The sequence below is a fragment of the Prionailurus viverrinus genome, unplaced genomic scaffold, assembly GCF_022837055.1.
Source record: "Prionailurus viverrinus isolate Anna unplaced genomic scaffold, UM_Priviv_1.0 scaffold_49, whole genome shotgun sequence".
NCBI classification, from domain to species: Eukaryota; Metazoa; Chordata; class Mammalia; order Carnivora; family Felidae; genus Prionailurus; species Prionailurus viverrinus.
Genome location: NW_025927612.1, coordinates 2,014,794 through 2,042,464, shown reverse-complemented (window position 1 = coordinate 2,042,464; position 27,671 = coordinate 2,014,794). Strand labels below are relative to the sequence as shown.

General features: G+C 49.8%; 1 protein-coding gene across 1 annotated transcript; it reads left to right on the top strand.

Annotated features, from left to right (window-relative positions):
- The first annotated feature begins 300 nt into the window (after positions 1-300).
- On the top strand, positions 301-27,671 carry MPP1 (MAGUK p55 scaffold protein 1). The gene is made up of 12 exons (XM_047847594.1): positions 301-522; positions 12,935-13,078; positions 13,250-13,328; positions 14,230-14,315; positions 18,449-18,517; positions 19,602-19,798; positions 21,206-21,312; positions 22,478-22,558; positions 23,211-23,291; positions 24,967-25,169; positions 25,310-25,384; positions 27,015-27,671. The coding sequence occupies exons 1-12, from the start codon at positions 421-423 to the stop codon at positions 27,189-27,191; spliced, it is 1,401 nt and encodes a 466-aa protein (XP_047703550.1). The 5' UTR covers positions 301-420; the 3' UTR covers positions 27,192-27,671.

Genomic DNA, 27,671 nt, shown 5'->3' with positions numbered 1-27,671 from the left:
AACTGCAGCCAGCAATGTAAATGACAGGGTACCGGCAGCCCAGGAGCCTTAAAGGCATTTTCGCAACGCGCTGGGCCCGCAGAGATTTCTGGGTAGAGCCCGGAGTCGGAGCGACGGCTTCCTTCCAATCCCCACCGATTCGGCCAGGGCTGTGGGCGGAGCCGGTGGGCCCTCCGCCGGGAGGGCGCGGTCTGCTGGGTTCCTCACGGCCCCTCTGGGTTCAGCCTCGAGGTTGGCCGGGGGCGGGGCCAGGTCAGGGGCGGGGCGGCGCTCCGTCCCCGCCCTTCCAGCGCGCCGCCCGCGGGGAGGTGACGGGGCCGCGCCGCCTCCGCCGCCTCCGCCGCCCCGCAGGCCTCGGCGCTCGCACTCCAGGCTCTGCCCGCCTCGCGGCTCGCGGCCCCGCGTCGAGGCTCCGGCAAGATGACGCTCAAGGCGAGCGAGGGCGAGGGCGGGGGCGGCATGCGCACCGCGCTCTCCGACCTCTACCTGGAGCACTTGCTGCAGAAGCGCAGCCGGCCCGAGGTGAGAGGGCCCCGCGGCGTCCTGGGCGCGGGGTGCGGGGCCGGGGCTCGGCTCCAGGCCGCGCCGCCCGCCGCGGGACCTGCTCGGTCCGCGGCCCCGGCCGCGGGCGGCCGGCCTCGGAGCCGAGCCCGCGGCGGCTACCGGGGTTCGTTCGGGGGCTTCAGGTGCGGTGGGTCTTCCCCCCACCCCCGCAGCCCTCCTGGGTGGAAACTCGGAGAGGCCGCGGCCTGTACACAGCGCTGGTTAAGGTCAAGGCAAACTTCCCCGTGGACGGAAGTCAGGGTGACAGAAAGACTTTGGGGAACAGATCCAAGAAGAGTGGGTCCGCCTGCGTGTTGAACTGCTCGCGTGTCTGGGTCCGCAGAGAAGGTTGTAAAACCCAACTCTGCCTCTAAAGCGCTCACTCACCGTCCCTCCGCATTCGCGCACGGCCCCTGGGGCTGCGGTGCAGACGGGGTGGCCCGTGTGCGTGTTCGGGTGGACAAGGGATCCACGGGTGGCTGACGTCATTGTGCCCTCCGGATTCCTGGGATGGGTGGTAAAGAGCCGTTATCCTCCATCCTCAAAGATGCCCAGAAGAGGTTGATGGTTTCCGTGTTATCTGTCATATAGTTCCGATTGTGGGTTTCACCCACCAAAAGGAGGTCCTCTCGGGCGGAGGTGCAGCCAGCAGAATGCTCGCTCACTCATCCGGAGGCTGCGGCTGGCTCGCAGTTGGAGCCATCACCCCGAAGATAGGCCCGGCGACCCCGCACCTAGCCTGGCCTGCTGCACGGACTGGGGGTCAGGTACCACTGGTGAATGTGCAGAGAGAGAGAGCGAGAGCGTGAGCCAGAGCCAGGCAGCAGCTGTGTTTCTGCCCTGACCCAGCCTGAAGTCAGCGTGAATCTCTGTTCTCCACAGCAAGATTTTTCAGGGCAGGGCTATTTCATGCTCACGGTTTTTATTTTAAATGCCTGATAAATAGGTCCTCGGAAATGTTTGCTGAATTAATAAACGACTGAAGAGGTGGACATTAGAGATTTAGCATAACCTTCCACTTCCACAGATGATGATACTGAAGGTTCACAAGGTAAAGCAAACAGGAGAGCCGTGACTCTGGACTGGAAGCTCCAGGAAACAGTTGATAAGCATCAGTGCCATGTTCACACCTGTCTGTTGTTTCCAGTCATGATGGCAATATTCTAGGCTTCAGTGAGTGCTAGAATGACCCGGTGGGGGAGACACTATTGTTCTTCAAATGGCAAGACAAAATTGGACTTGCCGTTCTCTAGTAGAATATGCACTAAGAGGGAATAGGGGTCTAAAACTACCTGGCTCCCCGTAGGCTTGGATGTGTGATTTTGCTTCTCCTCTATAATTGGTTCACTTGGCTGAGCCTTGACTTTTTAATAAAAATCTCCTTATTAAATTTACTCTTGGCAGCTGTATTGAAGTATAATTAGCATACATATAATTCATAAATGAATTTGGTCTGTTCAGTAAGATTTAACAAATGCCTATGGTCATGTAACCATCACCAAAATCCTGATATAGAACCCTTTCATTTCTCCAGAAAGTTCCCTGGTGATCCTTTACAGTCTTATAAATGGAATCCAACTGTATCAGGCTCCTGTCACTGAGCCCAACAAGAGCCCCGTATATAACGAAGTGACCCGACTTTGTGTAAACCTCTCTGCTCCTTACGTGCAGGCTTGAGAGACTGCGTGGCTCTTTGAAACAAGGCCCCGTCACTACAAGAGTTATGTTGTGGCGCACCCTTTGAGTAAACAGTTTCTGTGGAGCTGGCAGTTGGTCCCAAAGTACTGCGTATGGGCCTACTGGGTAGCCACTGTGTTTTGGTGTTATTAAAAGATTTGAAGAAGATGACAGAAGAAACTTGCTAGCTTGCTGAATGGAGTAGCATCCATATCTGGCAAGGTGTGGACATTGGAGGGAGAATCTCCAATGGTTTCTTCAGGTTCACCTTTCCTCCGGGGCTCTACCGTTCACTTGCCGTGTATCCCTGGGCAAGCTGCCGAAGCTGTCTGTGCCTTAGGTTTCTCCTCTGTCAGACACACCTGTGTGGAGGGTTGTGGAGGCAGTGACCTGACGTGATGCGTGTCGAGCACTTAGAACCGCACAGGGGCATCCTACATGTCCCTAAGAACAGCCTGTCCGGTAGCAGTCAGCACGGTCCCATACTGGTAAGAAGTACGAAAACCTGGGAAGGACTTGTGGGCTGTAATAGAATTCTCAAAATGATGTTGCTGAAGGCCTCGTGTACGGAGAGTGCTTTCTGTAAAAGTTCTCAAGACTCAAAACCTGAAGTTGCACTTCTGATCATAGGCCACATTTAATATTGAAAAAGTATTGCCAAAAAATAATTTTGCAGTAGGTTTGAACGATGGCCTGTCTCCCATATTGAAGTACATTTCTTTCCTTGGAGAAACTCATAAGCTACCTCTGGCCTTATTCTTTACAGCAGGGCTCATTAATGATTGTAAATTTGCTCATAGAATTCCTCTTCCATCCTGCTAAAAACAACACTTTTCCCATGAAGTAGTATGTCGAAAATCCCTCAACATTCACTTGGGCGTCTCCCGTGATGAAAAATGACCTAACATAGGTCAGACTACAGGTGAGCTTCCACTAAGATCTATTCTTTTTAATGTTTATTTATTTTTGAGAGAAAGCGCGCAAGCAGAGGGGGAGCAGAGACAGAGGGGGACGGAGGATGCAAAGTGGGCTCTGCGCTGATAGCACAGAGCCCGACACAGGGCTTGAACTCATGAGCCGTGAGATCATGTCCTGAGCCGAAGCCGGATGCCCCTAAAATCTGTCGATTCTTAGGCAGCAGATGCATTAGTCCACACTGGTCGTCCTTGGCTATGATGTAGTCTTGTTGATCGCCTACTGTGTGTGGACCTGGTTCTGGGGCTGAGGAGTCAACGATGAAGGCCACAGAGGCAGGCAGGTGTAGGGCGCTGTGAAGCTGCCAGACCTTGAGTCTTGGGGTATCTAGGATGTAATTGGTGAACAGCGCTCCAGGCGGGGGGGAACTGCTTGTGCGAAGCCATTGAGGTTCTTCTTGAGTAACACTTTGAGTCTGATCATTCTCTGTTGTGAAAAGTAATACACCCCCCTAGTTGTGACAATCAAAAATGCCTTGATACACTGTAAAATGTCTTGATACACTGTAAAATGTCCCCTGGGGAAAGGGAAACAAAATCAGTTGACATTTCATGGATGCAGAGATTTTATCCATAAGTAGTGAATTGCTCATACCTCCTAAAAAAGGAGGACCCTGGGGGTGCCTGGGTGGCTGTCCGTTAAGCGTATGACTTTGGCTTAGGTCATGATCTCACGATTCATGAGTTCCAGCCCGGCGTCAGGCTGTGTGCTGACAGCTCAGAGCCTGGAGCCTGCTTTGGATTCTGTGACTCACTCTCTCTCTCTGCCCCTTACCCATTCATTCTCTGTCTCTCAAAAAATAAATAAATGTTAAGAAAATTTTTTTAAATAAAAAAGAAAAAGAGGGCCCTGGGTGTGGAGTGTAAGAAGGCAGGAGTAAGCACATCTCCAGCAGTGGCTGGGGGGAGGGGAAGTCACCCCAGGGTGGGGAACAGGAAGAAAAACTCTGAATTAGGGAACCAGAGTACAACTTTCATAATGTGAAATTTTCTCTTCTGATTGTTCACTTTTTCCTTTTCCTTTATATAAATATACATGAACCAAAAACATATGTAGGTCTTTGCTCAAAAGTCACCCTCCTTGCAAGGGAAGAAGCCTTTGCCTCTATACACAGTACACTGGGTAGATAAAGCACACTGGAAAAGGATCTTTAGACACTTGGCCTTTGGATTGATTGATGTATGTGTTCTCGAATGATTTAGTGCCTGAGAAACAGTGTGCCTAGTTAATGCATGATTTTTAAGATAGTACTTGGCCAGAAACTCCTGGCTCTAGGCCTTTCTCTCCCCAGTTCTTCTCCAGCTCTTGTCATTTGTGGTAAAAGTGCTGATTTCTGTCTAATACTTTACAGCACTCTTTTTTTTTTTAATTTTTTTTTCAACGTTTATTTATTTTTGGGACAGAGAGAGACAGAGCATGAACGGGGGAGGGGCAGAGAGAGAGGGAGACACAGAATCGGAAACAGGCTCCAGGCTCTGAGCCATCAGCCCAGAGCCCGACGTGGGGCTCGAACTCACAGACTGCGAGATCGTGACCTGGCTGAAGTCGGACGCTTAACCGACTGCGCCACCCAGGCGCCCCTTTACAGCACTCTTGTTTTCTCAGTTTCTCTCTTTTTTTAAAAATTTTTACAAAACGTTTATTTTTGTGAGAGACAGAGCATGAGCAGGTGAAGGGCAGAGAGAGAGAGGGAGACACAGGATCTGAAGCAGTCTCCAGGCTCTTTTTAAGTTTATTTATTTATTTTGAGAGATGGAGAAAGTGTGGGTGGGGGAGGGGCAGAGAGAGAGAGAGAGAGAGAGAGAGAGAGAGAGAGAATCCCAAGCAGTCTCTGCGCCGTTAGTGCAGAGTCCGATGCAGGGTTCGAACTCAAGAACCTGTGAGTTCATGACCTGGACTGAAACCAAGAGTTGGACGCTTAACTGACTGAGCCACCCAGAGGCCCGTCCTGTTTGTTTTTCTGCCCCAAATTGGAAGCGGATCCTGCCCAGGCTGGAGTGGGTGTTTGCACCCCCCCCCCACCACCACCATAGTCTGCCCTCTGGTGATGGCTTGCCTTCTTCGCCTGGCCTTCTAAGTCTCCATGTGAAAGCAGTTGGCAAAGAGCCTAACAGTAGGCTGAACAAATGTTTGTCCTCTCCTACGTTCACTGTCACTCTTAATCCGATTGTTTGGATGAAAAAACCAGCTTTAGTTGTCCCAGTTTTATTCCCCCCCACCCACTGGCCACCCCCCCGACCTCCACCCCCGCCAAGTGCCAAGTTTGTTTTTCATCTCTTTTTAAATCCCAGCTTCCTTTGACCAGCTGCCTGTGCCCTTTGAACCCTGCTGCAGATGTTTCCTCCGAAGGGGCTTTCAGAGCAGTGGGGCGTTAGCACTCCCACAGTTTGGATAATGAAAGGCCAAAAGGCTGCAGAGCAAAGGCCAGACATGGAGCCGTGGGTGGGTGTTTATGCCCCAATTTCTCCAGAATCCGAGCGGTCGAGCAGTCGTCTTTAACCGGAGCCGCTCCCACCGTGCCCATCCTAGCCCTGGGGCCTCCCATGTGCACCAGAGAGGAGGGTGGTGATTTTTAAGGTTGAAGTGAACCCTGCAAAATGGAATCTAGCACGTTTGACTTCAGTATTTGTTCAACGTGACTCGTGTCACCTAGCAATCGCATGGTGGTGGTGACGGGGGGGATAGTAGTGGCCCAAAAAACAGCAGCACGTGCCTTGGGAGTGATTCATGTCATCAGTGAGTGTTGAGCAAGCTCCCTAAATTAGAGCCAGGCAGAGTTCTAGGTGCCCGGGACCCAAGAGTGAGTAAAATGAAGACCCCTGCCTGTGTGGTACTTGTCTTGCAGCTTGAGGAGACAAAATAAACAGAAGGGACAGACAAATCTCTGTCTCAAAGTGGAATGTATTACCAGCTGTGGAAACAAGAAACGTTGGAGCAAATCAGGGACCAGGACACAAGCCTGCTCCGTGGCAGATGAGTGGATGACCCTGTGGGACAGGACTGCAATTTCTTCGGTCAGTCTTAGGCACGTCCATTACCCTGAGGCGAAGGCAGCCTCCTTCCCTTTCTCCTGAGTTCAGTCTGGGCCAGTTGTGTAGCAGGAGGATTGCAACGCGGCCTCATCGGGCGGAACTTGTGTCTGAGTCCTGGTTCCTCTGTCTTTGCGTCCCACTGAAGAGCAGACCGCTCCTTGGTCTGCCCCTAGGACTTCCTGTCGTCTTCCCCTTCATCCCCCATAGATGCCATCCTCCTCACCATTCAGAAAGCCTTGGTGAAGCTCCATTTCAAAACTTGGTGAAGCTAGTTTTGAAGAAAGTTGAAACCTTGTTTTGAGTCCTTTGAGCACATACAGTCTAAGACCATCTTAAACTTGATGGAGGAAATCTTTCCATTTATCATTTATGTTGGATACATGAATGAATGAATGAATGAATGAACGAACGACTTGTCCTTATAGTCATGAGCTGCTGAGGGCAGAGACCATGACTTAAGCATGTGGAGATCTGTACTTCATGGGGTCTCAGCCTCGCAGATTGAATTAAGAAGTCACCTTCACTCTGTGCGTGTGCGTGTGCATGTACAGACGTCAAATGTAAGTGTCTGTCTGTGTGTTGTTGCTCCTACAGTTGTCATGAGGAGACAGACATGAGGGCCGGTCAGAGGAATTTGCGACATGAGGTTGAGGAGTAGTGTAGGGAACTTCCAAGGAAGACAGGCCCCGGGGAGTGTAGCGTGCGTCTCAGAAGGACAGGGCTGCTCAGTGACAAGTCTGTGGTGGAGAACATCACGCTTTGCTTTTAGAAGCCTTACTGTTGCAAGTTGGTTCTTTAGTTAGCACGTTCGACATTTCCGTTTATCTTCGTCATCGTTTGCAACTTCTGGGCGAGTGTGAGAGTGACTCTTAGTCATCTCGAAGAACATCTTGATGGATAAGCACATTTGAAAGACCAACCTTTGGGATGGCAGCTCTTGGACTTTTCTGACTGGAATGTGTTCTGCCTCTGGTAAGCTCTGCTGAGTCCTTAACTTAAAGGCTGACGCGTTCAAAAACGATCTTTGTAATATAGCTGAATAAGAACAACATGAGGTAAGTGCCAGTTTATCTGCCTGTTCTAGGTACACGACCGTGTAGGCTTCTTCCCCTTTCAAAGGTCAGTTTGTGTTCTCTGGACTAAGACTTTCTAATCTGTCGTCGCTTAGAGCGTTCTGCAGGGGCCGCGGAGTCTGGAAACCGAGGTGAATCATCGTAAGCAGTTTATTGGTGCTACATTACAGCACACAATAAAAGAACACGATCCGTGTTTCCTGACTTTATGGCCACCTGTAAACCACTGTGCTTAGCAACGCACATAAACGGTAGCTGCTGATAAACCCGTGGAATGATTGCCTGAGTTTAGTTTTCAGCCCCATGGGTAATAGTGGTCAAAAATCAATAAATGAGGTTCAAGGAAAGTCCTGGGTTCTATTTTGGACTCGGAGGCCCGACATGCGAGATTGCAGCCCGTCGTGTTTTCACCGCGGCCGTGGTCAGAGGGCCTTTGGTTCCTCACCCCCCACATCCCTCCTGTAACATTCAGGGTGAAAATGTACAGACAGCGCAGGCGATTAATTTGTGAAAGGGATTCTTCCTTCCAACTTGGCACTGCTTCTCCTCTGATTTGCTGAATCCACCTACTTGAAATATTTAATGTCTCACCCTGTTGTGTGGACTGTGGCAGCAGCTGTTCAGCTTTGAAGAGGCTTAACCACACCGTCCCAGGTCACCACGGGCCGTGCTTTGGGGACCTGTTTGATCACCGTGTATCGTGGCCTCTGACTTTCCTGTCCCAGAACACGAATGGGGATCTGAAGACCGATCGTGTACGCTGCATACTTGTCAAGGACCTGTCACCGGTACCCATTCTTCGGTACCAGGCTTTCTCAGAGTTCTTTGGTTGCAGATGGGCGCTGCTTGCCCGCCACTTTGCTACTTATTTTATCCAAAGAAGTTCAGTTCTATCTACTGGGAGTTCAATCATAGTACAGTATGAAAACCACGCAGTTGACATCGGTACGACGTATGCGTGTAGTTCTGTCCTATTTTGTCATGTGTGCATGTGTATAACCACCGCCTCCACCATCAAGGTGCAGAACCGCTCTGTCACCACATTGCTCCTCATTCTTACTGTCGCTCTGACCTTGGCAGCCACTGATCTGTTCTCCATCTCTGTAATTTTTCATCTCAAAAATGTTATTTAGAGCTCCTGGGTGGCTCAGTCATTAAGCATCTGACTTTAGCTTAGGTTGTGATCTCATGGTTCATGAGTTCAAGCCCTGCTTCCAGTGAGCATGTTCCCTGCTTCCGGTGAGCCCCGCTTCTCTCTCTCTCTCTCTCTCTCTCTCTCTCTCTCTCTCTCTCTCTCTCCTCCTCTCCCTCTCTCCCTCTCTCCCCCTCATTCCCTTGTACCCCCCTCAAAAAAATGTTATGTAGGGGCGCCTGGGTGGCGCAGTGGGTTAAGCGTCCGACTTCAGCCAGGTCACGATCTCGCGGTCCGTGAGTTCGAGCCCCGCGTCAGGCTCTGGGCTGACGGCTCGGAGCCTGGAGCCTGTTTCCGATTCTGTGTCTCCCTCTCTCTCTGCCCCTCCCCCGTTCATGCTCTGTCTCTCTCTGTCCCAAAAATAAATAAACGTTGAAAAAAAAATTTTTAAAAAAAAATGTTATGTAAATGGATTCATAGAATATGCAACCTTTTGAGATTGGCTTTTTTTTCACTCATCAGAGTGCCTTTGTTCCTTGTTGTTGCTGAGACATGTTTCGTGGTACGGATGGGCTGCGGTCATCTGTTGAACGGCTTACCCAATTATAGGCCATCCTCGTTGTTCCCACGTTTTGGCTATTAGGCATAAAGTTGTTATAAGGCTTCACATACAAGTTTTGTGTGAACATTTCTCTAGGGGTGACATGGCTGGGTTGTAAAGTGGTTGTTTCATTGAAAAAAATTTTTTTTAATTTTTAAATTTTATCTTATTTTATTATGTCTTGTGGGTTTTTTAAGAAAGTCCCTAACTCTCTTGTGAAATGGCCGTGCGATTTTACACTCCCGTCAGCAAGGATGAGAGATTCCGTTCTCTGCGTCCTCACGGGCATCTAGTGTCGTCTGTGTTTTATGTTAGCTCATCCCTTGCCGTTCCTCCTTATTTATCTTCCTTAGTGAAATATTTCTTCCTGTCTTTGGCCCTTTTAGGGGAAAGGATAGCAAATAATTTGTGATTGTTTTAAACAACTATACCCAGGCCTCGTGCAGTGCTGCCAGCATCGGGTGCGATCCTGCGCCCCGAGTGTGCGCACCCCAGGCCCGTGGTGGCAGAAGCTTTCCCCTTGCCTTCATGGTTTGCCGTGAGCCCGCCTCGTCCCCGAAAGACAGAAACACGCCGTCATTTCTCCGCTACGACTTTCGTGGTCCCGTTGGCACTGCTGGATGTACCTTCTCGGCTCGGGTTTGCCTCTCTGCACCGTGGCCATCACCGTGTCCCCGCGGCAGCGGCGGGGAGTCTGGTCGGGCATCCCTCAGTCCCCTCCGTAGAGATGATGCACGGAGTTTTGGCTCCTGTGTGGTCAGCACAGTTGATCACGGCTGCTACCGAAAGACCCAGGGAAGTCTGGAATTTCGCACCGGGGCACCCGCCGTGTCCTCTCTTCCACATCTTGAATGCTCCAGAACGGGATGCTTTGACCATTTTTTAATTAGATTGTTTTTTTAGTTTTTCTTAATATTCCAGTTACCATACAGTGCAATATTAGCTTCAGGTATACAATATAGTGATCCTACACTTCCATACGACAGCCGGTGCTCCTCACAAGCCCTCCTTCATCCCCATCACCTGTCTCACCCATCCCCCACATCCCCTCTGGGAACCATCAGTCTTCTCTATAGGGTTTTTTTCTTCAAGTTTTTAATTAATTAATTTTATTTTCTATTTTTAGAGAACGCAAGCAGGGGAGAGGGGTGGAAGGAGGGAGCGAGGCCCCACGCTTGCCCCAAGTTATCCAGCTGTTTGTTAAAAGACTCAGGGACTCCAATCCAGTTTGTGTATAATTGCTGTTGTTTATGTCTGTCTCCAACACAGCTCGTACATTTATAAGCACATATGAATATATTCATTGTGTTCACTGTGCTGATGATAGCATACCTTTCATCTCTCTGGTTTTTTTAGTGAATAATATGTCTTCAAGATTAACCTTGGAACCTCCTTTTCATTGCTACATACTGTGCGCACTGTTAACTGTGTTGTTAACCATGGCCTGGAGAGTTCTGCACTCCCAGGTGTCATAAGTCCATATGTTTTCTAAATACCAACCTATCATCCCCAATTCTGTTTGAATAGCGGTAATGAGTCTGTGGCCACGCCACCCCGGACGCACCGATCTCGTCCCAGCAGTGGTGCTGAAGGGTCATATGACATAGAGGTCATGTGAGCTTTTTGAAGTTTCAGTTGCTACACGGGCAGTTTCTCTTTCTCAGCACTTCCGTCTTTCGAGGCCCCCCAGTAAATAACACTCCTTCAAGCCTCACCATCTCATCGGAGTTTCTGATGACCTCTTAGGATGAGGTAAATTAAAATTAAAATATCAGGGGTGCCTGGGTGGCTCAGTGGGCTGAGCGTCTGACTCTTGACTTCGGCTCAGGTCATGATCTCACTGTTCGTGAGTTCGAGCTCCAAGTTGGGCCCCATGCTGACAGTGCAGAGCCTGCTTGGGATGCTCTTTCTCCCTCTCTCTGCCCTAACCCTGCGTGTTCTCTCTCTCTCTCTCTCTCTCTCTCTCTCTCTCTCTCTCTCTCTCAAATAAATTTAAATTAAATTATAAAGATTAAATTAACATACCATCCACAAGCCTGTCCCCTCTGATCTTCTAGCCCTTTTCCCCCCAGGGCCTGGGCCCAGGAGGAAGTGAGTGAATGAGTCTCCATCTCGATGGAGACACTCCCCCAGGAGATATTTCCGCTTCTGCTACCCCACAAACTGGATGACGAGGCATGCCCCTCACACCACCCCCATCTCGGAAAAATCTCCCTTAGTATCTCTGAGGGGCCCCCCAGGTGTAGCTGGCATGTTTTTGCTCTCCATTTTGAGCTTGGACTCAAATAGTCAATTGGCCCTTTTGTAAACCAAGCTCAGGCCTGTCCCTCCTCCTCTAGCTGGCCATGCTGTTTTTGATTTACTGTTTCATCTGGGGTGGGTGGAGGGCACCGTCGGAGGTTTCCACTTGACCTTCCCCACTGTCACATGTCTTACCACAAGTTCTGGGCCACTTCAACATTAGCAGATTAGACACCTGAGGAAGAAGCAGCAAAGGAGGCTGAGAGATTCACCCACGTTGCACACTCGCTGCTGTGTGGTATCAGTAATGGCTACGTGCGTCCATTCATCCGACCGTTAATGGACTTGGGAGGTCCTTCCAGATTCGGGCTTTTAAGAATAGTGCCGCTCTGAGAAGGGAACACCACCATTTCCGTGGGATTCCTGCCAAAAATGTACGACCTCAACCCAATTATGAAAAAACACGGGGCAGAACCAAAACTGAGAGCCTACAAAACAATAGGCCTGTCCTCTTAAAAAATGTTAAGGTCACGAAAGACCGAGAAAGACTGAGGAGCTTTTCCAAGTTAAGGGAGGCCAAAGCTTGTGCAAACTGAATGCAGTGCACGGTTCTGGCTCCTGGTCTGGGGAAGAATATATATAGCCATAAAAGACATTATTGGGACAGCTGATAAAATTTTAATAGAAACTGAGGACCAGGTGTAGTATTGTATCAATGCTAAATTTGCGTTTTTCAGAAAGTTTTTGTTCTTAGAAAATACACAAACCTTTATGGGTTAAGGAGCTTGATATCTTCAGATTATGGTCAAATGGTTCAAAAAATTAAATTGTACAGCATTTTTTTTTTTTACAAAATAATGCTATGATGACGTCACTGTCCACATCTTTTGGTGCCCGTGGCCTGTGGCCACACATCTGTGTTGAAAGGTTCGGACACGGACCACGTGTCTGCACTTTCTATTCCATTCCATTGGTCCGTTGTCTGTCCTCCTGCCGATGCCATGCTGAGTGCCTTACTGTCTGGTGGCACCAGTCATCTGGCCTTGCTGTTGTCAAGATGGGGGGAACGGGGTCACAGTGGAAGTGTCATCATGGGATGGCAGGAGGGGTGGCGGCAACCTCATGTAGAGGGACCCCTCAGGTTAAGCGGTATCGTCGTAGGCCGAGGGCTAAGCCTAATTCTCTAGTCCCGATAGAACTTCCTGTTTGTAGCCAAAGAAATGATTTGTGAGAGGCTAATGCTAACGCGAATCATCCTTACTGCAGCCTGATGCAAAGCATCAGGCTGTTTGAACGAATCCTACCTCGGGTCTTCGCTATAGACACCATGGGTGCACAGCCCTCCCCGCGGCCTCGGTGGCGGTGTGCCTTAGAAATCAGAATTTTGTGAATTGTATTACACCTCATTACAGCCCCAGCAGGGTCCTGGGCAGCACCCTGGGCATTAAACACCTTAACGCGTCTGCAGCCGACCAGATGAGCACGTCTGTTAAGTTGGATGATAGCATTTACAAATAGCCTCACGTCACTCCAGGTGAGGGACACCAAGCTTATGCAATAACCATTGGTTTGCGGAGCCCTTTGGATTGTAGAGTTGCAGTTCCAGAGTGATGGTGGGCCTTCGCCGCTGACTTGACGCATCGTTGTTTTGACCCGACAGGCTGCGTCGCATCAGGCGAGCGCCATGACCGAGGACATGTACACCAACGGCTGCGCTGCCCCAGGCAGCCCTGCCCAGGCCAAGGGGCAGGACGTGAGGAAAGTGCGACTCATCCAGTTCGAGAAGGTCACAGAAGAGCCCATGGTAATCCCTTGTCCTGTTCTAGCCCACTGCTTACTCTTGACCCCTTGAGCCCCCAGGCCACAAGAGGACGATGAACGATCTTCCTCTGCAGAGATCCTCCTAAATCATCCTACGGATAAGCTCAGAAAGAGCTGCAAATAAAGCTTGCTGTCCCCTGTGTCCTCCTTGCAGGGAATCACCCTGAAGCTGAATGACAAGCAGTCCTGTACAGTGGCCAGAATTCTTCACGGTGGCATGATTCACAGACAAGGTAACTATGGGGGCCCTGGGCAGTGCTTCAGTCAGAGAACCATCAATATGCCAGTCAGTGCTGGGGGGCTGGAGGCTTACAGCCTTTACAGTGGGGAGCGTGTGTGTGTATGTGTGTGTGTGTGAGACAGGAGATTTTTTTGTGGCTTAGTAACTGGCTCTTTAACTGTGTTATAAGACCTTTGTATGAACTGCCCAGTGCCACTGTCTCTCCCTCTGAGCATTCTTGCACACCTCTTTACGCCAATACTTTTCCACCCAATATTTGACCGGTTAACTACATGCAGCCCATTGCATTGCACTGCGAAAATAGAATTTAGACAAATAATCATAAGTAACCGTTGTGTCTCCTTAATGTGAAGGTGCCGTCAGTTTTCAGATGCATCATTGAGTCAAAGCTATTTGGGAGGTTGGTGAGAGAACATTAAAATATGACCTGTTTTTAGTAGCGGATGATAACCTGTATTTGCCCACCTGATTCATCCCACGCTTTGAACCCTACCTTTTTCTGTTCAGTTAGAACTTTTGTTTTGTATCTAGGGTGGCACAAATATTGGTAATTACTCTTCACATAGAATCTAACCGTTGATGAACTTTACCATTAGGTAGAACAACAAAGAAACATTAAACTTGCTGAGGATGAAGTGCTTTTATTCGGCTTGACCAGGGAGGACGAGGTCATACTAAACTGTCGAGTGCTCGCCTTGATACATCCCTCAAGGGACTCAAAAGAACCATTCCCTCCCCGCATCCTTGAATATTCTCAACCCTGAGTGTTTTACACAGTCTGTTGTAGAACAATGCTGTAGGTCGTGGTTTCTTTTCTGCGGTATCTTGAGTTATATTGACAGCTCTTGTTTTAATGTTTATTCCTTGTGGACTGATTTTTCATTTCGTGGTAGGCTCCCTTCACGTCGGGGATGAGATCCTGGAAATCAATGGCACAAACGTGACTAATCACTCAGTAGATCAGCTGCAGAAGGCTATGGTGGGTATAGTCTCTGCCATTGTCTTTGTGAAGTGTGGAACCACATTGGTGTCTGCGTACATGAGTTTATTGTCAAGCCTTTGTACTCCTTGAGGGGACTCGTACCACCGCTAGTCTTTATTCTGTGCAACAAATGACAGTTCTTTGCTTTCATTTAGTAACTTTCTAAACCAAGGCAAATAACCCCGAGTGTCTATCTAGAAAGAACACTGGAGTGGGTGTCAGAAAGCTTTGGTCTTTGATGGCAGCTCTGAAATCCTGCTCTACTTTATTCTAGCCATGATTTTGAGCAGGTAAATTAACCTCTCTAAGTCATCTGTAAAATGAAGATAGGAATCCCTATTCATGGATTTGTTTTCTTTTAAAAAAAAAAAAACTTTTAAATGTTTTTTATTTTTGAGAGAGAGAGTGAGAGCCTGAGAAGGAGAGGAGCAGAGAGAGGGGAGACACAGAATCCGCAGCAGGCTTCAGGCTCTGAGCTGTCAGTACAGAGCCCGACACGGGGCTCAAACCCACAAACCGCAAGATCGTGACCCGAGCTGAAGTCGGACGCCCAACTGACTGAGCCACCCAGGCGCCCCATCATGGATTTGTTATAAACGGTGGATGGGATATTATAAATGAAAAGTTGAGGGGCATCTGGCTGGCCCAGTGAGAAGAGCCTGTGACTCTTGATCTTAGAGTTGTGAGTTTGAGCCCCACGTTGGGCATAGACATTACTTTTTTTTTTTATTTTTTTTTAACGTTTATTTATTTTTGAGACAGAGAGAGACAGAGCATGAATGGGGGAGGGTCAGAGAGAGGGAGACACAGAATCCGAAGCAGGCTCCAGGCTCGGAGCTGTCAGCACAGAGCCCGACGCGGGGCTCGAACTCATGGACTGCGAGATCATGACCTGAGCTGAAGTCGGCCGCTTAACCAACTGAGCCACCCAGGCGCCCCACACATTACTTTAAAAAAACAAAAATCGGGGGGCGCCTGGGTGGCTCAGTGGGGCGCCCGGGTGGCTCAGTTGGTTGCGTGTCTGACTTCGGCTCAGGTCACGATCTCACAGTCTGCGAGTTCGAGCCCTGCGTCGGGCTCTGTGCTGACAGCCCAGAGCCTGGAGCCTGCTTCGGATTCTGTGTCTCCCTCTCTCTCTGCCCCTAACCCACTCACATTCTGCCTCTGTCTCTCTCAAAAATGAATAAACATTTAAAAATAATAATTAAAAAAAAATCGGGGCGCCTGGGTGGCTCGGTCAGTTGAGTGTCCGACTTCAGCTCAGGTCATGATCTCACATTCCGTGAGTTCGAGCCCCGCATCGGGCTCTGTGCTGACAGCTCGGAGCCTGGAGCCTGCTTCACATTCTGTGTCTCCCTCTCTGTCTCTGACCCTCCCCTGCTCAGGCTCTGTCTCTGTCTCAAAAAAATAAATAAAAACATTAAAACAAAAATTTTAAAAAGCCCTCACTTGGACTTCTGCTTCTGACTAAATGAAGTAACAGGGAGCAAATTTACCCAGATCCTAATGACAGAACTTCACCATACTCGAAGCAAAAACTGGTAGAGCTGCAAGGAGGAAAAGGCAGATCCAGAATCTGTCCCAGGTCTCAGTCTCTCTCTTTTTAATTTTTTAATGTTTTTATGAATTTTTGAGAGCGTACGCATGTGAGTGGAGGAGGGGCAGAGAGAGAGGGAGACACAGAATCCGAAGCAGGCTCCAGGCTCCGAGCTGTCAGCACGGAGCCCGATGCGGGGCTCAAACTCACGAGAGATCTCTCGACCCATAAAACATAGAAGATATGGTGTCTGCCCACAATGAAATTAAATTAGAAATCAAAAACAGGTATCTGGAAATCCCTAAATACTTAGACATTAAATAAGACACTTCTAAATAACCCATAGGCCAAAGAAGAAATCACAAGGGAAATTAGAAAGTACTTTGAAGCAAATAAAAATGAAAACACAGCGTATCTGATTCTGTAGAACGCTGATTGAGCTGTACTGGGGTAGAGGTTTGGATCACAAAACACTTATCTTAAAAAACAAGAAAGTTCACAATCTGTGGCCTCAGATTCCACCTTGAGAAACTGGAAAAAGGCAAACCAATCCAAAGCTAGGAGAAGAAAAGAAATTATTAAACAGTCAGAAATAGATCAGACAGGACCTTGACAAAAGAATGTGGAAGACGAAGGGGGTTATAAAAAGTATCTGTAACTAGATTACTTGTAATTGTGTGTGTGTGTGTGTGTGTGTGTGTGTGTGTGTGTGTGTGTGTGTGTGTACGTACACATTATGAGCTAATTGGAGGATGTGAGGGAACCAGTTCATTACTCTGGAACGTGGTAAACACAGAGAATGATGCCTTTGTCCCTCTGTTCCCAGTATGAACTCTACCACTGGGTAACTCACAGTCCGTAAGGGGACAGTATTCCAGCTAGTTCACCAAGTGATGGTTAGAACAGCACCATTTGGCAAGTGCTAAGAAATTAGCAGACTGAGGAGAACAGGTAGGTGAAGAGAGTCTAAAGAGACGGATCACCCACTTGCAGGGTGTGGACTTCATTTGGATCCTGACGCAGACACACAGGGTGAAAGCATGTGCCCACAGGCCCGTGGGGGGTAAGAATGCCACTGCCATCCTGGGGCTGTAAATAGCCCCTTCATTGAGCGGTCTTCGGCACCCTGTGGGGCAGGCCACCTGCTTCCTGCTGGAACGCTGATCCGTGGGGCCCATTCACCCGCTTGTCTCTCATATACGATGTCATCTGGGGCACCTTCCCGCCCAGAGGAAGCAGAACCGAGTGTCCCACGATGGGCAGCACGAGAAGGTTGATGTGTTTCCCCACAGGGCCTCCTCCACAAAGCAGGCTGCTCGGCGATTTGGCCTCGTGGTGCTTCTCAGTAAGGCTGGGTGCACTGATTCCTGAGCCTGCGGTGACACGTAAAGCTTCAAAATTTGTGCTTCATTTTGATGTGTGTAAATATAATTGACTACATAGAAGGTAATTTGTGCTATGTGGTGAAACATCCCAGAAACAGTAGGCTTGGAAAAATATTTGTTGCACATATGATAGGTAGAAAGTTAATAATTTTAACACTGTAAGAACTTCTAAACTGTGTTATAAAAAGACTCACAGCCAAACAGATAACTAGACAAAGGATATAAGAAAAAAAGCTTTTGAAAAGAGGTTTAACTTTATTTATGGTAATACAATTACAGAATGAAGCAACCATGAAATCCTTTCCACCTGTCAGATTGGCAGAATGTTAGCATAGAATTCTGGCAAGAATAGGGGGAAAGGGCCTCTCATATATTCCTGGTGAGAGTGAAGTCGCTGTAATCTTTTGGAAGAGTAATATGAGGACAGCTTTTAAAATGTTCTCACCCCTTAATTCTGCATTTCTACCATGGTATTTTATTCTATAAAAATCAAAATGCTTTGGGCACTTGGGTGGCTCGGTTGAGCGTCTGACTTTGGCACAGGTCATGATCCCGTGGTTTGGGGGTTTGGGCCCCACAACAGGCTCTGTGCTGTCAGCTCAGAGCCTGGAGCCCACGTCAGGTTCTGTGTCTCCCTCTCTCTCTCTGCCCCTCCCCCACTCTGTCAAAAATAAATAAGCATTAAAAAATTTTTTAAATATCAAAATGCAAATCTAGAAGGATATATGTTCGAGGATGTCTATTGTAGCAGATTACAGTGACAAAAAGATTGGCAGCAATCGACATGCCCAGTTGTTGTTAAAAACAAAAATACGTGCATGTGAATATGGACATATGTGTGTAAATATCTGGAAATATTTTCTTTCGTGTGGAGAAAGGCATGGGTGTATGTGTGCCAGGGTTCATTTTAGGTTCACTTTAGGTTCTTCTGGGGACCTTTTGGGGTTGAGTGTAGGGAAGAGGGAAAATCCTTAGTTTTTTCTTCATTATTCTCTGTACGTCTCCAAGTTACACTAGTTTATGGGGCACACAAGACTTCTGTATTGAAGGAGGAATTGTCCTACAAAATTTCAAAGTGTGTGGTCAAAATGTGTGTTAGATAAAAACACTTTTTGGGACTTTGAGAGGGGAAATGAGAGTTTTTGAAATCGCAGATCATCCAAGTTAGTTTCCTTACAGTTTTATTTCTCTGCTTTTTTTTTTAATAGAAAGAAACCAAAGGAATGATCTCATTAAAAGTAATTCCCAACCAGCAGAATCGTCTTCCTGCACTACAGGTAGGTGACACCATTTTCTCTGTTGTGTTCTTTGAGATTCGATTGAAGTGATGTGATTCTAAGTTCTCAGTATTTCACGACTGTAGCTGCCTGCTGCTCTCTGAACTAAATTAACATCCATTACAAACAAGCAGACCTTCTTTCTGAGTTGCTTGTTGTAACCGATGTGAAAGGAAAGGGTCATCTCCTTATTCCAAGAGAAGAATGGGCAAAGCAGATGAAGAGGTAATTCAGACGGGGAAAAATACAAATGGCTATTGAACACATGAGAAAATATCCAGTGTCACCAGTCATCAAAAAAACACAAAGTAAACTGTATGCAGTATAATTATTCACAGGCAAATTGGCAAATGTTTTTAAACACAGTGGTTAATGGTGCCAAAGGAAAGCGTCAGTAGTCGAGAGAAAGTGTTCAGATAGGGCCTTGGCATATGATGTTTTGTAAAGTCTCTGTCCCGGGTCATTTATGTTATTGTGGCATGATTTTCTTTTCTTTTTTTTTTTTACTTTTTTTAATGTTTATTTTCTTTTTGAGAGAGAGAGACAGAGCGTGAGCAGGGGAGGGGCAGAGAGGGGAGGGGGACACAGAATCCAAAGCAGGCTCCAGGCTGTGAGCTGTCATCACAGAGTACAACATAGGGCTTGAACCCATGAACCATGAGATCATGACCTGAGCCGAAGTCGGATGCTTATCCAAGTGAGCCACCCAGGTGTCCCTGCAAATTGATTTTTATAGTTGCATGGTAATATATACAGTAGGTAGCCATACTTAAGTAATTTCCCATTCTTGGAAAATTAGCTTGCTTCCAGTATTTCACTTTTGTAAATAATGCTGTGGTGACTTTTCCACACGTCGTAACTGACAACCTCTGCATAGAAGTGGATTGTGGGTGCAAGGGGTATCAGCATTTGGCACATTCCTATTGTTAATTGATGGACTGAGGAAATGTGCATTTCAGATAGTAGCTGCATTGTACTCTAAGACAGACGGATGGACAACTCAGACCAATAACCAGCTTCTGTGTCTCACCTTTGTCGCCTCCCTGTTGTCCCTGCAGTTCTGACCCTTTGCCTCATTTTGCAGATGTTCATGAGAGCGCAGTTTGACTATGACCCCAAAAAGGACCACCTGATCCCTTGCAAGGAGGCGGGGCTGAAGTTTGTCACCGGGGACATCATCAAGATAATCAACAAGGATGACAGTAACTGGTGGCAAGGGCGGGTGGAAGGTTCCTCCAAGGAGTCAGCAGGATTGATCCCTTCCCCTGAGCTACAGGAATGGTGAGCTTTCATACAGGTGGAGTCGGCCACACGAATTATTAGCCGTTTCACAATTAGAGCAGCAAATGAAATACAGTGTTGACCCTGCATGGTATTGGCAAAAGGCCCAAATACATCAGCTGTGGCTTCTAGGCCATTCTCCGAAGTAGCATGGTGGGGATAACATGCAGGTCCTCCTCAGGAGGACTCAGTGGCACAGTGGTATTCACACGGGGGACCGTGCTGTCACGGCACGTGCCATCAATTTACTGGGTGCGACAAGTATTTCTTTTGAAAAGTGACATCGGAGGGAAGTATTGGAGTGTTTATTTCTACGCCTACATGTGCATGATACGGGGCGCAGTGTGAGGTGTGTTTCCATACTGCGGCCCGCTCGTCAGTGTTCAGAAAGCACCGCAGCTGAGAAAGCGAGCCGTTGCTGGCTGGTGCGTGCTGTCTGCTGACAGGTGTGGGCCCCAGGCTCCGGGTCACCTGTCTGAAGACAGCACCCAGTTCGCGGTGGCCCACGCGGCGCGCTAGGCACTCCACACACGCTACGTCCCGCGGGCACAGTGGCCCTGTTCGTAGAGAACAAAGGCTCAGAGCTGGGTGCCGTGCAGACTCACACGGGAATGGCTTCTCAGGTCTCAGTCGCCTCCCATGCCTCTCTGGAGAGTTCTTTTGTGGGCATCCAAATACCTGGTGTTGCAAACGTGTGCAAGAGGGAGGGTCCCCCGCCTCCGCTGCCGCGTCACCCCTCAGTGCAGCCTGGCCGGGCCAGCCAGGCACCTTCCGCCTGTTTCTCGTGGGGCCCTCAGGTTCAAGTGCAAGACTAAAAATGCAGTGTACCGGTTGGCTCATGCACATTTTCCCTCACCACCTCCCTACTGGTCTACACCCTACTCAGCACACACCCAGAGCCTTCTGCTCACGGAGGAGGGGGTGGGGCGGGAGAGCAGGGAGCAGAGAGGCAGCTGAGGGGGTAACTGGCAGAGACAGAGAACAAGAGGCAGGGAGTGGATGTGAGAGACACACAGATTGGAGACAGAGATGACGCACAGAGAGAGATGGGGGAAGCTGGGAGGGAGAGACAAGTGAGGGCTGAGAGACGGAGAGGACGAGGGACACACAGAGCAGTGTGAGAGAGGAAAAGGTCAAGGCCAGCACCAAGTTTCTGGCAGATTGGTCTGGAGGTTTGCTTTGTTTTTCAAGATTTTATTAAAGAATCTCCACACCCAGCGTGGGGCTTGAATTCACAACCCCGGGATCAAGAGTCGCGTGCTCTACCGAATGAGCCAGCCAGGTGTCCTCTGTCTGGAGGTCTAATGGAGAAAGGGAAGGAGGTCCCCAAGCCCTGCTCTGGGAGAATGGCCCTGGGCCTTTTACACTGAGGTTCCATTGACTTTCTTCATCACTTTTTCCTGCCAGGCGAGTGGCCAGTGTGGCTCAGTCGGCTCCGAGTGAAGCCCCAAGCTGCAGTCCCTTTGGGAAGAAGAAGAAGTACAAAGACAAGTACCTGGCCAAGCACAGCTCCAGTAAGCTTCCCGGCATCCTCTCCGCGGGCTCCTGGTGGCACAGGGGGGGCTGGCGTCCTGCACAGTGGACCATATGTTATACAGAAAGCATGCCGTGTCTTCTGGCTTTCTTGATTACAACCCTCATCTTCCCGGTACATGTACAGGAAGGCTAGAGGTCTGCTCACACCTGCTCATGATCCAGACCTTTCTCACCAAGTCAGTGCCATCAGCCTGGCCCACTGATGGTCTGAGCAACCCCAGAAAAGAGCACGTTTTGCTAAGAACTCATTTTGCCTTTGCTTTTTACCTACCGTGGTAGGTAATAGACTGAAATTACCAATGGGTTCAAGCAGATTGTAGATAACAAATGAATCATAATCTACCATTCAACTCCCGCTGGGAGTGTTCAAAACAAAGACAGGAACGTGAGCAAATCACAGCCTGAAATCACTTCATGTGTCAGGAGCCTACATGGAAGGAGTAGAAGCTGTGGCCGGAGCACGGGTTGGGGGGGGGGTTGTGGCAGGAACGCAGGCTAAGCACGGAGACGGAGGGACTGTGTTCGCGCTCTGGGGTGTGTCTGTGGAGCTGGTGCGGGCTTTGAGCCGGGGGTGGGGGATGGGATTAGCCTGTCTCTCTGGCAGCACTGAAGAATGGGGGATGGGAGAACTGGGAGGGACAGAGAGTCAAGACGAGACTCAGGTTTCCATCTCGAGCAGCCAGGTGGCATGTCCCAGGGGCATGAGGTAACAAACTAGGGACAAGAGAGAGGAAATAGAATAATGGGGTCCAAAAAATAAGAAAGAGTATTAGAGTCCAGAATACTCAGTGACAGAGTCCTGTCGAGTTGGGAAACCCAACAAATAGACCCACAGGCACGGCGTCCGTGACCCTGGCCGTCATTCTCTGCCAGCAGCCACTGTGCTCGTTCCCGATGGTGTCCTGGCTTGAACAGTGGCTTAGCGCCCCCCTCATCCCTTGCAGGGCCACTAAGTGTGGTTTGCCCCAAAGAGCACTGGGGCAGCTCGGGGCCTCACTGCTTCGATCACGGCCCCTGCGGCCTGTGACCTACCAGAGCGCGACATCGGTGAAGCCAGGCCAGCGTCCCGGGTCACTGGCCCCACGGCCGGGCCCGCCGCTCTCCCCGGCTGTGAAAGTGAACACCGCTTTTCTCTGTCTCTAGTTTTTGACCAGTTGGACGTCGTTTCCTACGAGGAAGTTGTTCGGCTCCCCGCGTTCAAGAGGAAGACCCTGGTGCTTATAGGTACCGCTTCGCTGTCCTCCCGCCCACGATGCTCTGCTGGTGACACTGCATGTCCCTCCTGGTGGTCCCACCCGCACTGCATAGTGCAGCCCCACTCCAAAAAAAAAAGGCAGTGAGCAGGAAAAGGGGGGAGAAAAGCACCACTCTTGAGCTCTCCGAAGCCTTACGGGTATATCCCATGTGGATTCGCTTTACAAATGAAACGAATCCTTACAAGGTTTTCAGCAGCTCGCTTTATGTGGGTGGCTCGCCCCACTGTCTTTGGAGCTAACACAGTAGTTGCTTAGCCAATCTGTACTAGGGTTCTGGAGAAACTTCCGGGGAAAACAGTGCCTTCAGTGCGGTTCCGTTAATTTCGGAGAGCTCAGCAAAGCGACATCTTTACAAAAGGGATGGAAAACCCCACGTGTTAGCTGGCTCCTCTGTGGCAACCAGTTAGCTTCTGAGTCCTGACCCCGAGCCCTGAAACGGAGCCTCCTCCCCTGACTGGGACGCGAGGGCCCGGAGCCCCGAGCCCTCCTGAGCCCACTTCACCCACGTCTCATCCCTCAACCTAGCCCCACGTTGGTTTTGGGGGAAAGAAGCAGAAGGCTTCGTGAGGAAAGAGCAGGCCACATTCTGTCTTCTCCAAGCTTCTGTCCTCCCTCCGCAGGAGCCAGCGGGGTCGGCCGCAGCCACATTAAGAGTGCCCTGCTCAGCCAGAACCCGGACAAGTTTGCGTACCCCGCCCCATGTGAGTACCCTAGGGGCCTTGCAGGCCGGGCAGGAGTGCCACTCTCTGTGTCCCATGTGATTTTAAATGTTGATTAGAAAAACAAAGCACCATTTGGAAAGATAGAAGCATATATGTGTCATCGCTCTGGATAACTAACTATGCCCCTGTTCTTTTCTGTGCTGTCTGCCTGCGTCACAGAAGTGGTAGAAAATAATTTTAAATATTGAAAATATTGACTATTACACACTGAATATTTAAAAGAATCAAGCAGGTAATGTTATTGAAAACATATACTCCTCAGGGTTGTGGGCTTGAGCCCCATGTCAAGTGTAGAGCTTACTTAAAATCTTTACAACACATCTATTACTCTTTTCATTTTACTTTATATTATAAACATGTTCTCATGAGCTTAAACCGCAGTCCGTTGAGTGGCTACACGGTAATTTCCTTAGCTAGCCCACTGTTGCTTCACATCTGGGCTGCCTCTCATTCTCCTGAAATGTCTTCTGAATCAAAGCAGCACTCGGGAGAGGCCCGGTCTCAGCAGCTGCCCTCAGTAGGAGAATCAGGCCGGGAGTCAGATACCTTCCGTTCCCAGAAGCGAAGCTGCGTAGTGTGATTGATTATGTGTATTCCCAGGAGGAGGCACTGTTCATCAGGGTAGAAAACCCTATTCAGAATCTAGTATTAGTATTGTTGCACTCCTTACTTCGACACTGTGCCTTTAGAGATAAGTGACACACAAGGGGCAGACAAGACAGCAGGTGTCCCGGGGTTCAGGACTGAGTGGGGGTGTCTGAAAGCAGAAATAACCAGTGAAGGAGAGTTGCTGTTTTGTAAGATGGAAAGAAAGAGAGGCATGTGCAGGTTGGGATCGAGCAGCCAGGAAGAGAGCTGCGCGGGCGACGCGCAAGACCGAGGGGCAGGGGGCTGGATGCGGACGGGCTGCAGGAGAGGTGTGCCGGGAAGCGTGTGATGCTGGAGTTTCAAGCTGTGCTATCTGGAGCACATTGTACCTAGATGACGACTGATATGAGTGGTAGTAAATGCCATGCCTTAAGAACATGCCAACATTTAACGATAGCAGTTTAAACCAAACGAAAGTACCCTTCTTTCCAAGCTACAGAGAAGCAACTTAAAATGTTTTTTGGCATTTATTTACTTTTGAGAGACAGAGACAGCGTGAGCAGGGGAGGGGCAGAGAGAGAGGGAAACACAGAATCTGAGGCAGGCTCCAGGCTCTGAGCTGTCAGCACAGATCCCGACGCGGGGCTCGAAACCACGAACCGCGAGATCATGACCTGAGCCAAAGTCGGACGCTTAACCGACTGAGCCACCCAGGCACCCCCAGAAAGGCAACTTTAAATGTCCTTACATGGAACGCTGCCCATGGCTCACAGATCTGCTTAAAAAGTATTTTCAGCTGTCATTTCTCAAATTGTGAGCTCTAATGCTCCTGGGGTTGGCGGTGGAAGAGATGACCCTTCATATGGGGAAAGGGATAGAAATTTTCCACATTGGGCTTCGCCTCTTGAAAGGCACATGCATTCTGGGCGGACGGGGCATCTCCTGCTCCAGTGTCAGCCCTGTGGGACCCCGTGGGACACACCCCTCTGCTAAGCCCTCTGTACCAGAGGCAGACACCCCGGCCCACACCCCTAGGGGACGGTGAGGGATTTGTGTTCTGGCGCAGATACCACACGGCCGCCCAAGAAGAGTGAGGAAGATGGGAAGGAATACCACTTCATCTCCACCGAAGAGATGACGAGAGACATCTCTGCCAACGAGTTCCTGGAGTTTGGCAGCTACCAGGGCAACATGTTTGGCACCAAATTTGAAACCGTGCACCAGATTCATAAGCAGGACAAGATTGCCATCCTGGACATCGAGCCCCAGGTGGGTAGGCACGCCACGGCAGGAACGGATGGGGTTGTGTTCATCTAGAGCCGGGGCAGCGGTACCAGGAATGATGGGCTTGGTGCTGCCCGTCGTGACGGCTGACTCCGGTCCTCTCTTCTTCCTTCCTCGTTTTCCAGACCCTGAAGATTGTCCGCACGGCAGAGCTGTCACCGTTCATTGTGTTCATCGCACCCACCGACCAGGGCGCCCAGGTGGGAAGGACGGGGTTATGCAGGGGGGATGGAGGTTCGCTGTCTGGGTCTGCCCAGACTGGGACATCGGTCCAGAGCACAGCTCGTCACAAATCCCCCACGAGCTTCCTGGCTACTGCCATCCTTTCCGCAAGGCCAAGAAGCCAAAGGGCGTGGGCACGTTAGATTTACCGGGCCAGCAGCTAGGCCAGCAGCCGGGCCAGGTCAGGGGGCAAAAGGAATCAGACCCAGTCATTGTTCCCGAAGTGCTTAGGGTCTAGGGGCAGAGACGGACAGTCTGGCAGACCCCCACACCGGCGCGACAGGAGCTCAAGTGGGACAAAGCAGGGGTACCAGAGGCGGCCCTGAACCCACCCTGGGGTGTGTGCGGCTGTGGGGAGAGAGGAGGGGCTCCTACCCGCTCTGCATCATCCTCCATACGCTTCACTGTCCCCGGCCTGTTCGCCAGGCACGATGGAGATCTCACCGTGTCTCTGCATAGATAGCTTCTCCCGCCTTTTTTTTTTTTTTTTTAATTTTTTTTTTCAACGTTTATTTATTTTTGGGACAGAGAGAGACAGAGCATGAATGGGGGAGGGGCAGAGAGAGAGGGAGACACAGAATCGGAAACAGGCTCCAGGCTCTGAGCCATCAGCCCAGAGCCCAACGCGGGGCTCAAACTCACGGACCGCGAGATCGTGACCTGGCTGAAGTCGGACGCTTAACCGACTGCGCCACCCAGGCGCCCCTCTCCCGCCTTTCTTAGTACGCGTGTGGTCTCCCATTGAGCGTATGTGACATAACTGTTCAGTCTCGCCATTTCCTTCTCGAAGGCCACTTGGGTTGTTTTCAAAAGGACCGTTACAAATTATACCGCGGCGACCGGCCCGTACATGTGGCATTCCACACGTGCGCAAATGTAGGCGGAGGAGAAATTCCCCGCAGGGCTGCCCGGTCCGAGGATGTGTGCAGTGGGAATTGAGAATTTGGAGACAAATTACCCACGAGAGTGCTTGCTTCCGTGTGCCAGGCGCATATTATCCAAAGTTCATTTCTGGCCCATCTAATGGAAAACCGCAGTCTCGTTGTACTTCCACCTTTTGCTGCCAGTGGTTGAGTAGCTCGCCAGACTACTGAGGGCTATTTGTGTCAACTCCTCTGTGAACCGCCTGCTCGTGTCCACGGCTCATTTTTCCGAGCTTATAGATAGTTGTAGATACTTTTTCCCAGTTTGGCATGTATTTTGGTGTTTATTGCTACGCATTTTTACTTGTATGGAGTGCTCAGTCTTTTCGTGGACACAGGTTTGGGATGCTAGACAGAGGCCCGGATTGCAGCTGTGGTGGTTCTGGGAAGGGCTGTGTTCAAAGGCGTGGACTGGGGGTGCTGCTCAAGTCTATGCCGTCTCGATGGAGCTACTGGTCTTCAGAGCTGTGATTCTCCAGTCACGGTTGCTTTGAGATGCCCTGAGACTTGCGTTCTTAATTGATCGCCTCCGTACATCCTGTTAACATTCCCAAGGAAGGCCTTCAGGGTTTGAGTGTTTAAGCAGGTGGTTCTGAGCCAGGTAGGGTCACGACAGTCAACGCACGCCGACACGCCATCGCTGGCCTCTGGGACCGCTTCATCCGTGGTTCTCTCTCCTTTGCAGACAGAGGCCCTGCAGCAGCTGCAGAAGGACTCCGAGGCCATCCGCAGCCAGTACGCCCACTACTTTGACCTCTCGCTGGTCAACAATGGCGTCGATGAGACCCTGAAGAAATTGCAAGAAGCCTTCGAGCGGGCGTGCAGTTCTCCACAGTGGGTGCCCGTCTCCTGGGTTTACTAAGCTTGCAGAACGGGGGAGCTTCCGTCCGCCCTTCTCTAGCGGTGTGAACTCCATTCTCCTTGCTTTCAGACAAACAGGGACGCTCCCGTAGTTTTGTCAGCTTCCCGCACTCTGCTCCTATCCTACTTCCGCCAGTGGGCGTCAGACTGGTGCTGGCTCCTGGCTGGGCTCTGACTCTCCTGCTAGATGGAGCCCCAGTGATCAGGGCTTCAGAAGGCTCTCTGGAAACCTGAGGCCGAAAATACTGTCAAAACGCAACTGCTAATCAAAGATGGTGCACACAGAGAGGAAAAGCGACGGACCTTGTCCCTTAAAGCCTGTGCGCCTTCACCTCGAATCACCCCGGGCACTTCACTGGTCTTGGAAGCATCTGTAACCTCAGCCTCAACTTTCTAAAATGCCAAAATGAAACAGCTGTGCAATAGGAGGATGTCTGCTCTAGGGAAACCCTCAAAAGCAATAAAAATGTGTTAAAACGCC